Here is an 11,660-nt window from a genome sequence, read left to right as displayed (position 1 = left end):
TGACCGGTACGGGTCCACGATGAGAACTGTGTACGATCATTTTATATAATTATTTATTTATTTAACAACTGATCACTGTAATCATCAACGAGTTCATCAATGAACCCCCGATAAACATTAATGTCCATGATACCGCCTTGAAATAATCGTCGACAGATATCAGCTGCTTCACTGGTTATTTCTGGTGAGTTATTTCCAGCTCGTTTTCCTCCCATGAGAACTTCTAACCGTGATACATCATTGAGAATATTATCAGGACAAGTGATAAGACCATTTCCAGTAAAACCACTTCCGGTTACACCTTCAGGTGATGGTTGTCTCCGTGGTCGAAATCGACGCTTTGTTGGCGTTGAAACACCCTTTTTTATTTCATTAACTTTTTCAACAAAATCTTCATATTCGCGCTATATTTTTTACTGATTTGTGAAATACCATTGTATTCACGAAATACTTTAGCATTCCACTCGTGTTCTGGAGTGTTATAAAATTCTGGCTTTAGAAACTGATGTCGAATTTGATATCCCGCTGCAGCAACCTTAACAGGATCAGCCATAACTTCTGCATAACCCTGCTGAGTAAAATATTTAGTTTTTAATTCTGGTTTAGATAAATACTCGACAATATTTTTAACATCCCCGATTTCAGCACGTGTTTGTCAGCAGACTCCATGGCTTCAGTAATTTGTTTTGGTAATTCCGTGATAACCTTCTGTGATGTTGTTGTAGCTGCAGCAATTTCTTTGGTTGGTTCAACAATTGGTTTAAATAATTGTTCTGTACCCTCTCTAAATTCAACCTGAGATTCTTGCGCTTGTAATTTTTGTCTGACACTATCTCGTACGGGAAGAAATTTCTTTATTGCTTCTAGTCGCTCTCGAGCTAATCTAGTGGTATATGCTTCTCCGATATTTGCCATTATTTTGATATAACATAATGATTTAATTTACAGCAGCAGAGAGGGCCACCTCCAATTTGGTACACAATCACCGCGATCCCAATTCCAGGGTAAGTCAGTTAAGCAGCAGAGAAAGGCAGCTCCAATTTGGCACCCAATCACCGATCCCTTTTTTTTTTTACAATTCCAGGGTAAATCAATTAGAGGCTGTTCGTCCTCTCTGCTGCTGCTTATTCTTGCCTCCTACCTTACAGGACAAGCATGATGAAGACGACAACAGACGAAAATTGATAGAAGTTGCCAAAAACTGGCAAATCTGTTTAAGAAGAAAATTTCTTGAGGCGTTGTGGATCCCCGATATGGAAAAACCTGGATCTAACCATTTGCATTTTGAGTCACATGACTATACTAATCTTGCATTCTACATGTCTATTGACATCAGAGGTCAAATAGTCACGTGATATCAACAACAAACAAATTTCCAAAGTTGTTGTACTTAGAATTTGGACATATTATATAGGTCACTTAATGTTTGTAAATAAATATAATGCACACTTAATTATCAACATATTTAATCTGAGAACAACGACCAGAAACCTGTCGGTATCGCAGCAGGGCAGAGATAACCGTTTTAAAGCAGTACCGAGCACGTGTCAGTAATGTTTTTGTTGGTGTCACTTGACTACCACATTGACATGTGTTCTCTGCATAGTGAATCTGGTTTTCTTCAAGTTGCTGCAACATTTACAGAATTTCGGCCGTTTTTTTTTCAGAAAAAATATTTTGATAAGTTTTTTTTTTCATTTTTATATAAAAATTACGCGCCTTTTATTTATTTGTTCCATTTGTTTTCATGCAGTAACACTAGAAATGGTCTATTGTTGACATCACGCGACTGTATGACCTCTGATGTCACTGACATGTTGGTTGCAAGAGTTGTGTAGTCACGCGACTAGGAATGCAAAGGGCCAGATCCAGGTAAAATTTCAGAAACGATGTACTTTCTTCTCGACTGTCAGCGGATTAAGGACATGACGAAATCTATGATCACAATTTCTAAGAAAATAAATCATATTCCTATCGATTTCATGCAGGTATCTCTTGATGAAAGGTCTTTCAAGTTTATTGGGCCGGCTAGTAAGCGGCTACCCCATGCCGACACCAAATGTTGTCGGCGAATTCCAACGTTTCGATAGGGAATTCTGACCCTACACCCCAACATAAATGTCCAAATATCAAAAATGTGGTGGCATGGTTCAGAGGAAACTCGGAATATAGTGTGCCTTGGAATGTATAGTACGTTTAGAAAACTATTTTTGAATATAAAGAATACTAGTCTTGATATTAAACTAAAATTATTTTATTTTGTACATGAATGAATTAGAGAATTAGTAAATAAATTTTCATTTTGCGTTAAACACATGGGTATTTTTTCTCTTCAGATACTCTGCTATTGAATAACTTAACGAAGTCTTCATTATCGACTTCCATCTTGTATCTCAGGTTAAAGTAATAGACTGACAATCACGTCGTTCCATTGGTTAATAAATGTTTGCTGTTCTTTTATATAATTTGCTTTGGCTGGATTACTTTCTTTTTCAAACAGTATGCGTTCTTGTTTCAATACATTCTAAATCCTTTGATGTTATGCAAAAATTAGCTTGAATGAGACGTTACATCTTAAATACAATGACCGAGTTCTGCACTCAAATACTATGGAGGTCTATTACCGCCATAATTCTTTGCATGTATTTTCTGTTTTTCCTTGATGCATTATTGTAAATGACTGCTTGCAAGTGCTACTTTCATAATTCTATCCATGTATATTGTATTCTTCATTAGTGCAAACTGTTTGTGGCAGTTTGCAAGTGCTACTTTCCTTCTGCATTATTGTAAATGGCTGCTTGCAAGTGCTACATTCTTAATTCTATCCATGTATATTGTATTCTTCATTGGTGCAAACTGTAAAGGGCTAGTTGCAAGTGCTTAGATCTACTCTCCTACGTCATTGTATCTTGCTTTTTGCTAAACGCTGAATTCGTTCTGTAATTTGTCGAATGGCAAATGTTATGTCAGTTATTACAAGTTTTATATTCTGTTGATAAACGTGCCATATTACAAATTACACCATTCCAACTCCTGATTTCATTTAGATTTGGCCTTGCGACAATCTAATTTTGTCAGTATCGTCTTTCTTGTCCAACTCGTATCGCCATCTGTTGTCATAATGGGATACTACAGTATTAGCATGGCTTCATGACAACAGATGGCGCTCTAAATTTCCATATTTTTTCCTCAATGAAATAATGAATGCTCCTCACGGGAAGTTAGATTGCTTTACGGCACTAATTTTGTTTGGCTAGCAGCATATACAGCACAGGGGCTCGTATCGTTGCTTACAATCGACCAGTTATACATGTACTATATAATAAATACAAGGGAGGACACTTCATTCCTTTCTCGCGCAACCCATTTAAGAATAAACGCTGTTATTTCAAGCCACATTTCGCGTAGCGTAATAAATTTGGTACCGATATTTAGCTCAGGCATTCGACTGTGTATCCCTTCAAAAGTTTGACTAAATATCATACCTTTAAGGAATGCCAAATCATTTTCCCACGGTACCGCTCGACATGTACCTGATCGCACCCGCTTAATATTCAAGAATAACGCGCTGAATGGAATACTGCACTCTCATTGGCCAACCGAAAATGACGTACGCGCCTATTTATAAGTTATTCCGGGAGATTTAAATGGCTCAATTGTCCAGAAGAAGCAGACCAAAAAAAAAACACATGACGGAATCACACATTGTTTCATGGTAAGAATGATCAAAATGTGAAGATCATCTTTTGCTTTAAATTTATTAAACAATAAACATCATAACTGTTTGCAAATATATATATATATATATATATATATATATATATATATATATATATATATATATATATATATATATATATATATATAATCCTCATGAAAGTGATATATGATTGTTGTCATAAATATCTGTCAATAATAGAAAATGTAAATAAAAGAAAACCTCTCCATTTCTGAAAAATCTCTGCAGCTTGCCTAAAGCACCCTTTCAGACTTGAGATTTAAAGCATGCATTGATACATGTATCACTGTATATGAAAATTCATCATGAGAATACCCTTCCTTTCCTCTAAATACAGTGACATTCATCAGTTTAGTCCTAATCATTTCTGTTATAAATTATGTGAATGTTTTCAGCATTTGTTTGCAGAATGCAACAAAAATATCCATGCATTCTGAAACAGATACTGCAGTGTTGGGCTTCAATATATCATTAACTAATTATATGAGAACATTTACAACATGTATTTTACAGATTTCTAAGATTGTAATTATTTGGTACCAAATGTAGGGTGGTTAATCTGTTTGAGAAATTTAGCATTTCCTATATGTATTCCAGCTTGACTGGGGCAGTGTTAGAAATGCTTTCCTACTAACTGCATGTCTAAAATGTTAGGATTTTAAGCATAATATCTTTACATTGTTTATAAATTATTCCCTTAGTACACTAGATTGCCAAAGTTCAATTGTCACTGAGGCATTTCATGAGGGTCTTGGGTGCATGATCACAACTCAATCTCTGTTTTGAAGAAAATATATTATTATAGTTTTTTTTTTAAAGATTACACAGGGGGAGAAGATACTGTCACAGCCCATGTACCATTCTGTCAATCCATCATTCTATTAATAAATGTACTGAATATCCTCTAACACTGCTGAATATAATGGCATGACACTATCGAATATGATTGATGTTCATCAGAAATGTTCATAAAAGTTTTAGAATTTGATATTATCTCTTATGTGGAGAAAAGTGGATAAGACACTGTTTTTCAGTATCTTCAAATTTGTATGCGTCATAATTGAGAGCCATTATATTACCTATATAATGGATTTTAGGATAAATCCATTGGACCATGAACAATGTGCAAATACATTTTTCTCCTACATTCATAATGTTGCAAGTTCTAATTAACTCCATACTGTAAGATACTGAATGCATGTAGGTCATAAATATAACACTGATCCAAACACTATATACATATTTCCATAGCATGAAGTTACACCCATTGACATAGCTGGGAAGCACAGGGATTTGCAATTATGAGAAATATTGAAAATTCTAGTGCACTTATTGGTAGTACTGGAACTAATAAATAATGACATTGCCAATATTATTCCTTTATGACGTCACCTGAAAGTCTACAGTCTGGACATATCCATTCCTCCTCACAAAGCTCCTGTTCATCTCTGAGCAAACCAATGCACTTATAATGATGCCATTATGACACATGTCGTAACAAACACTATCAACTATACAGTCCTCCTGACATCTTCCACATGGCCACTTAGCTGTCTTTGATCGTTTCCCTTTTCCCTTTCCCATCTTTTTCTTTACTGCTTTCCTTTTTACTAGTTTATCCAGGCTTCCTTGCGGTTCGGAGGTGGAAGAATCATCTGATCTGTCTTTCCTCAATTGGCTTTGCTTAGAGCTTACTTGTGCTTCTGAAGAAGACGCTTTTACTTTACTGTCTCTTCTCATTTGAATTTGCTTCCTGTGTGCTTCTTCCTTCCCAGTCTTAACTTTTCTCTTGAATTCTCGTCTAAACTGTGCTGATGACATTAACAAATACTTACTACCTCCTCTTTTAACTTCTGAACTTGTACAGAGAAATATTGTTGGTTCAGTGTCTCATTTAGCAGAACCCTTGATGTTACAAAGTTATAAAAGCTTTTGCCATACAAATTTACAATTTGTACTGTTTCAAGTTTTCTGATGACTTTGTCTAACTCTTGGAAGAAATGAAAGGTTTTATCACTTACACAGCACAGACCACTCCTTACATTTTGCTTTCTCTGTATCTCAATCATGGAAACCTTATCTTCTGATGTTTCCATTAGGTCACTTTCATATTGGATGAGTGTATCTAACATTGTTGCTTGGTAGTACAACTGGTTCACATAATCTCTGGAATTATTGCTGTACAAGTTTTTTCTCACAGCACTTCTTTTTCTATGTCTGAGTGATGCAACACACCAACCTGCTATATATCTCAATTTTGCTCTTCCACTGCTTGTATCTTCAAAGACTTTTCCTTCTTTCTGTGACTGTTCTATTGCTTTTGCTTTTAATGGATCAGAGATATCAGCCACAAGTTTTGCTCTCAGCTTCATTAATATCTTAAAAGCAACTTTATAATGGATACATCTGAGATCTGCACAAAAAAGCTGCCTTACATAACTTCTGTACTCTTCTGTACTGATAAACTTTGTGACTGCAGCTTAAAATGAAGTCAATGTTTGGTTCCTGATGTTACCTTCTGACACAGTGTCTTGAAATAAGCATTTGAGCTTGAAGTAAATATTTCTGGCAAAAGACTCAGAGACATGCTTGTTGGCTTTAATACCATGTATTTCTGTATTCAAGTCATTCTGTTCCTGAGGACGTGGGATCTTATAAGTAATCATATCTAGCAGTTCATCTATATTTATTGCTGCAGGCATTGGACTATCAGAAGTTTGTTTGAAAGTACTTTCAAGTATATCCATTGTTTTTATCACCTCTTCATCTTCATCACTGTCATTTTCAATATCTTTCTCTTCCACATCATCTGTATCATCACTGTTGTCAGCATCTCTGGTACACTCCTGTTTATTCTCAGGACAGTTTGAATGGTCTACAGAAATAAGCTTACTACAGCATGTTTCATCAACTGGACAAAATCGAGACTCATAAAATTTCTTAATAAACTGAGGTTGACTTCTGACTAGACAGAATCTGAAGTTCTTCACTCTCAGTCCCTTCGTTGATTTTGCCCTGCCAACAGCCACCCCAATTTGTCCAGGCATTGTCATGTTTCTGCAATCAATTTCAAGTCTATCTATTGTCATTCCTTGTGCTTTATGCACTGTTAATGCAAATGCAAGCTGAAGAGGCAACTGTTTCCTACAGGCAATAGTTTTTCCTTCCTCGGGTTTATAGACTGTAAAAATGTATCATTGTATTTCAGTTGTCTTATCAAATCTATGAAACTTCACTGTAGCACTGTCCTTATGCATCTCAACAACAATTCCTTTGAGTCCATTTACAAGTTCATCTGACAAATTCACATTCAGAATTATAGGAGCTCCTACTTTAAGGTACAAATGCTTCACAGTTCGACAAGACAATAATGCTGCTGTATCACCTTCATTTGCACTGTGATATACCTTGACTTCACCTGGATAAAAGAAGAAAAGTTTTGACATACACACACTTTGATATTATGTACATACTTTAAAGAATGTTTTACTGTATCTGAAAAGACATTTTCCACTTACACTATATGAAGACTGAAATGTATATAAATATATATTTAATAACAGTGTTATGTACAAGTCATGCTTAAAATTTTTTGGAAAACATGCCTAACTTTTATCCATAACTATAATTTGTAACTGTATACAATTAGTTTACATACAATTGGATGTCAGGGTTGCTTTTATTTACAATTAGAGTGGTTTTTCCATTAGAATTACTGACATGTCAAGTATGCATTTTCTTTTTAGAATATTATCAGGTGATTGTGTTTATATATAGGTAGTTCGTTAAATGGTAAACACCAACTCATTCTTTTCTAATAATCAGTATATAAAGGAATTTATTTTAATAATCCGATTTTACAGTTGTGTTGTTCTAATCAAATAATATAATCAAAGAGGAATTATTTATCAGAAATATTCATTGGAATTATTCAAGTGATCCATTATTTTTGGGGTAATACACAATTTTTGGATGTATGTCCACTTATTTAAAGATATTCTGGTTTATATCACTCATGTATGTCAGGACATTCTTCTTACTGTAGGTTGATAGAAAGACTCCAAGAAGATCAAGAGGGGACTATAATATTTAGTGACCTAATGAAAGACTGTAAAGGTGTAACATCAAAGGCACTTTCAACACTTTTATTAAAACTTTTCCCTCATATAAAGAAGGTCAAATGACGCAATTCAGGCAAGAAGGAAGTATTTTATGAGGGACTTTCTTACATCTCAAAAGAGAATTATCCGAATGATGTGAAGATAACTTTTGATAAACTAAGAACCTGTATTCCTAGAGATGTGACAATTCTACCCTCAATGAAAGATTTGATAACTGATGTCGTATCTTCAGTTAATGTCAATGGCAGCATTACGATGAAAACAATCAATATATCAGAAACAAGGTGGACACTTACTGTAAGAAACAAAACTGTTGACCTGAGTAAATTAGGTATTAGCAATGAATTTTCATGTACACAAAGATGTCTGCAGAGGATCATAGACATTGTCAAGAAGATGTCTGTATGCAGTGGTGTGTCAAAACTGGACTCCTCTATACCGGAAACTTCACTGACAGTAACTGAAAAGGTGAAACAGCACAATTCAGATAATTATATATGGGTGCTGCATTTCAGATTTTGTCATCAGATTGTTCCGTGGGGATTAACCAAATATTGTCGACGCTGTCAGAGTCACAGCACACTGAAAGAGCCAAGCACACATGATAATGACAAAGTGGAGACAGATGAACAAAGTGATGAAGATAGCAAAGACCTTGAGAAATGTTTAAAACAGTGCTTTCCCAATGCACCTGAGGATATGAAACTTTTACTTAAGTCTCAATCTGCTGCTCTAAAGGCAAATATTCCAAATGGAAGATGATGGAATAAGAGAGTGATTAGCATTTGCCTGGCACTATGGGTAAGGAGCCCACGAACATACCAGGATATAGTAGACAGTACCATGATGATCCTTCCAACAGGTCGGCATTTAAGAAGGTACAAAAACAGAGTTCCACAAGAAGCAGGACCACAGGATGAAGTTTTTCTGTGGATGTACCAGGCTGCAAAAGATGCAAATGTTCCTGAAGAGGGATGGGCTAGTGGTTTGATTCATGATGAAACAAAAATTCAACAGGATCTTGTACTGGATATGAGAGGTGGCAAACCTCATTTAGTTGGATGGGTTGACACTGGGGATGAAGGCAATGATCTGAGAACTGTAGAACAGGGAAAAAAGTTGAACAAAAGCTAGCAACATCAGTAATACCAGTGTATCCCCCAGGGGTGTACAATTGAGGGTACAAAAAACCCCAGGTGTCAAAACTGGGGGTCAAATAAAAAATGTGGGGGTCAAAAATGTACTGAGAAATTTTCATACGACTTTTTCAGCTTGAAATAGGATACTGCAACTTGCACAACATACTCTTTCTCTCTCTCTCTCTGTTTTTCTCTAAACATACAAATACACCAACATGCACAATTAACAAACAAATGCATTGTCCATTCAAAGAATAATTTTATAAACTCACTTTTTATTTTAAAGTTGTACTTTTAACAGTCTCCTCAACAATATTATAGCCCAACACATTACATATAAGCCAATACAAAAAGCCAAATAAATCTTTTTAACCAAATGGGAGTTAATTTACTGCCTTTCATCAAATGTGTACTATCAAAGGTTTCATTGTACTTTGTCCTAGAACACATTTATCCAAATATCAAGGAGGATACTGACTCATCTTCTTTCTAATAAGTTACACTTGAACTTTAAGATCTTTCTTTTATTACAGTAAAAGTTAAAAACCAACAAAATCTGCAATGACCCGCTGACTTTGTAATCCAAATAACACATTTGTCTCTGCAAGTTTACTGATTTCTATGTTGTGGAATAATGTCTTAGGTTATAATGTGTTCTCCAGATATCTTATGGCGAACCAGGGCCTATTTTTTAAAATTCTAAATTCCTGTCAGGAAAGGATTATTCACTTTTGCAGTCTTTGCAATCACACGATCAGAAGTCACACTGGTAATCAAAATGAATATTCCAGTCAAGGGAATAATTTTCTCCATTTTTCATTAAAGTCAGATCCACAGTTACTCTTTTGTGTTCTGCTTCGTTCACTTTCTTCGCTAATGCTTTTTAGTGCATGACGTTTTAATCTGGCGATCACTTTCTAGTGCAATGAGCTTTGATGTTAAATATCTAGAACAGTTTGCTGAGCTCGATGGAAATCGCGAGAAGCTCGCGATATTAGGGGAAGCTACTCCGTCATAACATTGCCTATGCTAGTCTGGTTCATTGTTTTATATGTTCCCTGCATTGCACTTTGCTATACGAATAGGAGCGCAAGGCAGGGAGGAAACAAAGCGGGGAACCAGTCAATGCCTATATGCGAAGTATATACAATGCCATCCATCGTCCAATGCATTGGGTATTAAATAAATCCTGATCATATTATGAAAATCCTTTGCGTCAAAAAAACGCACGGTAACAAAATGTGTGCGTCAATTTTCTCCAGCGTGCGTCCCTGACGCACAAATGTGTGTAAAGGGAAACACTGTAATATAGATATATTTCTTGGGATACACTGGCTTCAGATTCCCAGTTTATCATTATCCAACATGTAGGGTGAAAGCTTCTGAACTGCACATCATGATATGGGATGTCATTGCTAGGTTGCAGGATTGGGGATTTTCTGTAGTTTACATCTTACAGGATGGTGGTGAAGAAAACAGGCAATTTATAAAATCTCATTTCAATAGGAATCCATTAGACAGTAAATACATGGCTGTAAACTTAGTGACTCCAACTAAATCAGTTGCAATGTCCCAGGACTTTTCGCATAATATGAAAAAAATCAGAAATGGTGTAATGAAAAGTGGTGACATAAAGGGTCTTCATACAAGGAAGCTGAAACTGAATGGAAAGTACATTTTGTGGAAACACTGGATCAGTGCAGTTCACTGGGATTGGGAGGTCCACAGCAGACCAATACATCATAAAGTTTCAGATGCTCACTTGTACCCAAATTCAGCAGAGAAGATGCGAAATCATCTGGCAGAAGAAATGTTGGATTCTAATGCTCTGTTCCTGATGAAGAGTTATCAGGCAAGCTTACCGGATGGATCACACCTTAACAGTACAATAGAACTGCTAGAAAATACCAGTTTATAGTGATATCTAGCACTGGGGCATCACACCGCAGACATGTAGTACATATTAAGTCTCACCCAGTCGCATTATCCTGACACCAGGTTGACTAGTCCTAACACTGATCTCTTAATGCAGAGCGCTGAGTGAGAAAGATGTAAGTACCATTTTTATAAGTCTTTGGTATGACTCAGTCAGGGTTCGAACCAGCAACCTACCACTTCTGAGGCAGATGCTCTATCCACTAGGCCACTGGAGCAGTCAAGACTGATGTAGAAAACATTTTCAAGAAATTATTCTTGATGCTACAGTGATAGTATAACAGCAGTGGCCTGACTTTAATTGAGAACTTAACGAAGAATTTAGTGTTACTCAGACCTGATTTCAGTGGCATATGGAAAGTTGGAGTCCATAAATAGATATAGAGAAAAGCATATTTACGGAACAGTCCATGTATGGCAGCAGTCTTTCCAAAAAGTTGAAATTTATGACGGGGACGATAAAAAGTTACTACGAGCAATTGACATTGTAAGTTAATAAGGGATCTGCATTTACCTTCCATGTCCAGTAAACTGTCTGAGTTGCACTTTTCAACATCATAATTTAGGGCAAACAATTTGATGGGCTGATCACCAGGTGGTAGTGGATGTTCCAATCTTTGTAGCAGACTTTCTGTGTCTTTAGATAACGGTACACCCTCACTTAGTTCATGTACAGCTTTGATTAAGTCTCCTGTAAGGTGTTTAGAAAACAAGTATGTGTGAACT

The 11,660-nt window shown here is 35.9% G+C and overlaps 1 protein-coding gene across 1 annotated transcript; it reads right to left on the bottom strand.

Annotated features, from left to right (window-relative positions):
* Positions 1-4,825: 4,825 nt before the first annotated feature.
* Positions 4,826-9,967, bottom strand: LOC149798956 (uncharacterized). The gene is made up of 2 exons (XM_089957007.1): positions 9,729-9,967; positions 4,826-7,157 (listed from the first exon to the last, which is right to left on the bottom strand). Exon 2 carries the CDS (start codon positions 6,826-6,828, stop codon positions 6,220-6,222), a length of 609 nt encoding a protein of 202 aa, XP_089813133.1. The 5' UTR covers positions 6,829-7,157; positions 9,729-9,967; the 3' UTR covers positions 4,826-6,219.
* Positions 9,968-11,660: the final 1,693 nt, after the last annotated feature.

This window comes from Sinohyriopsis cumingii, chromosome 5 (assembly GCF_028554795.1).
Source record: "Sinohyriopsis cumingii isolate HCF-2022 chromosome 5, ASM2855479v2, whole genome shotgun sequence".
NCBI classification, from domain to species: domain Eukaryota; kingdom Metazoa; phylum Mollusca; class Bivalvia; order Unionida; family Unionidae; genus Sinohyriopsis; species Sinohyriopsis cumingii.
Note: the sequence above shows the minus strand (reverse complement) of the source record. Positions and strands in the feature narration are given on the sequence as shown.

Coding starts and splice junctions, on each gene's coding strand:
- LOC149798956 (XM_089957007.1), bottom strand. CDS start 6,828: ATGACAATAGATAGACTTGAAATTGATTGCAGAAACATGACAATGCCT.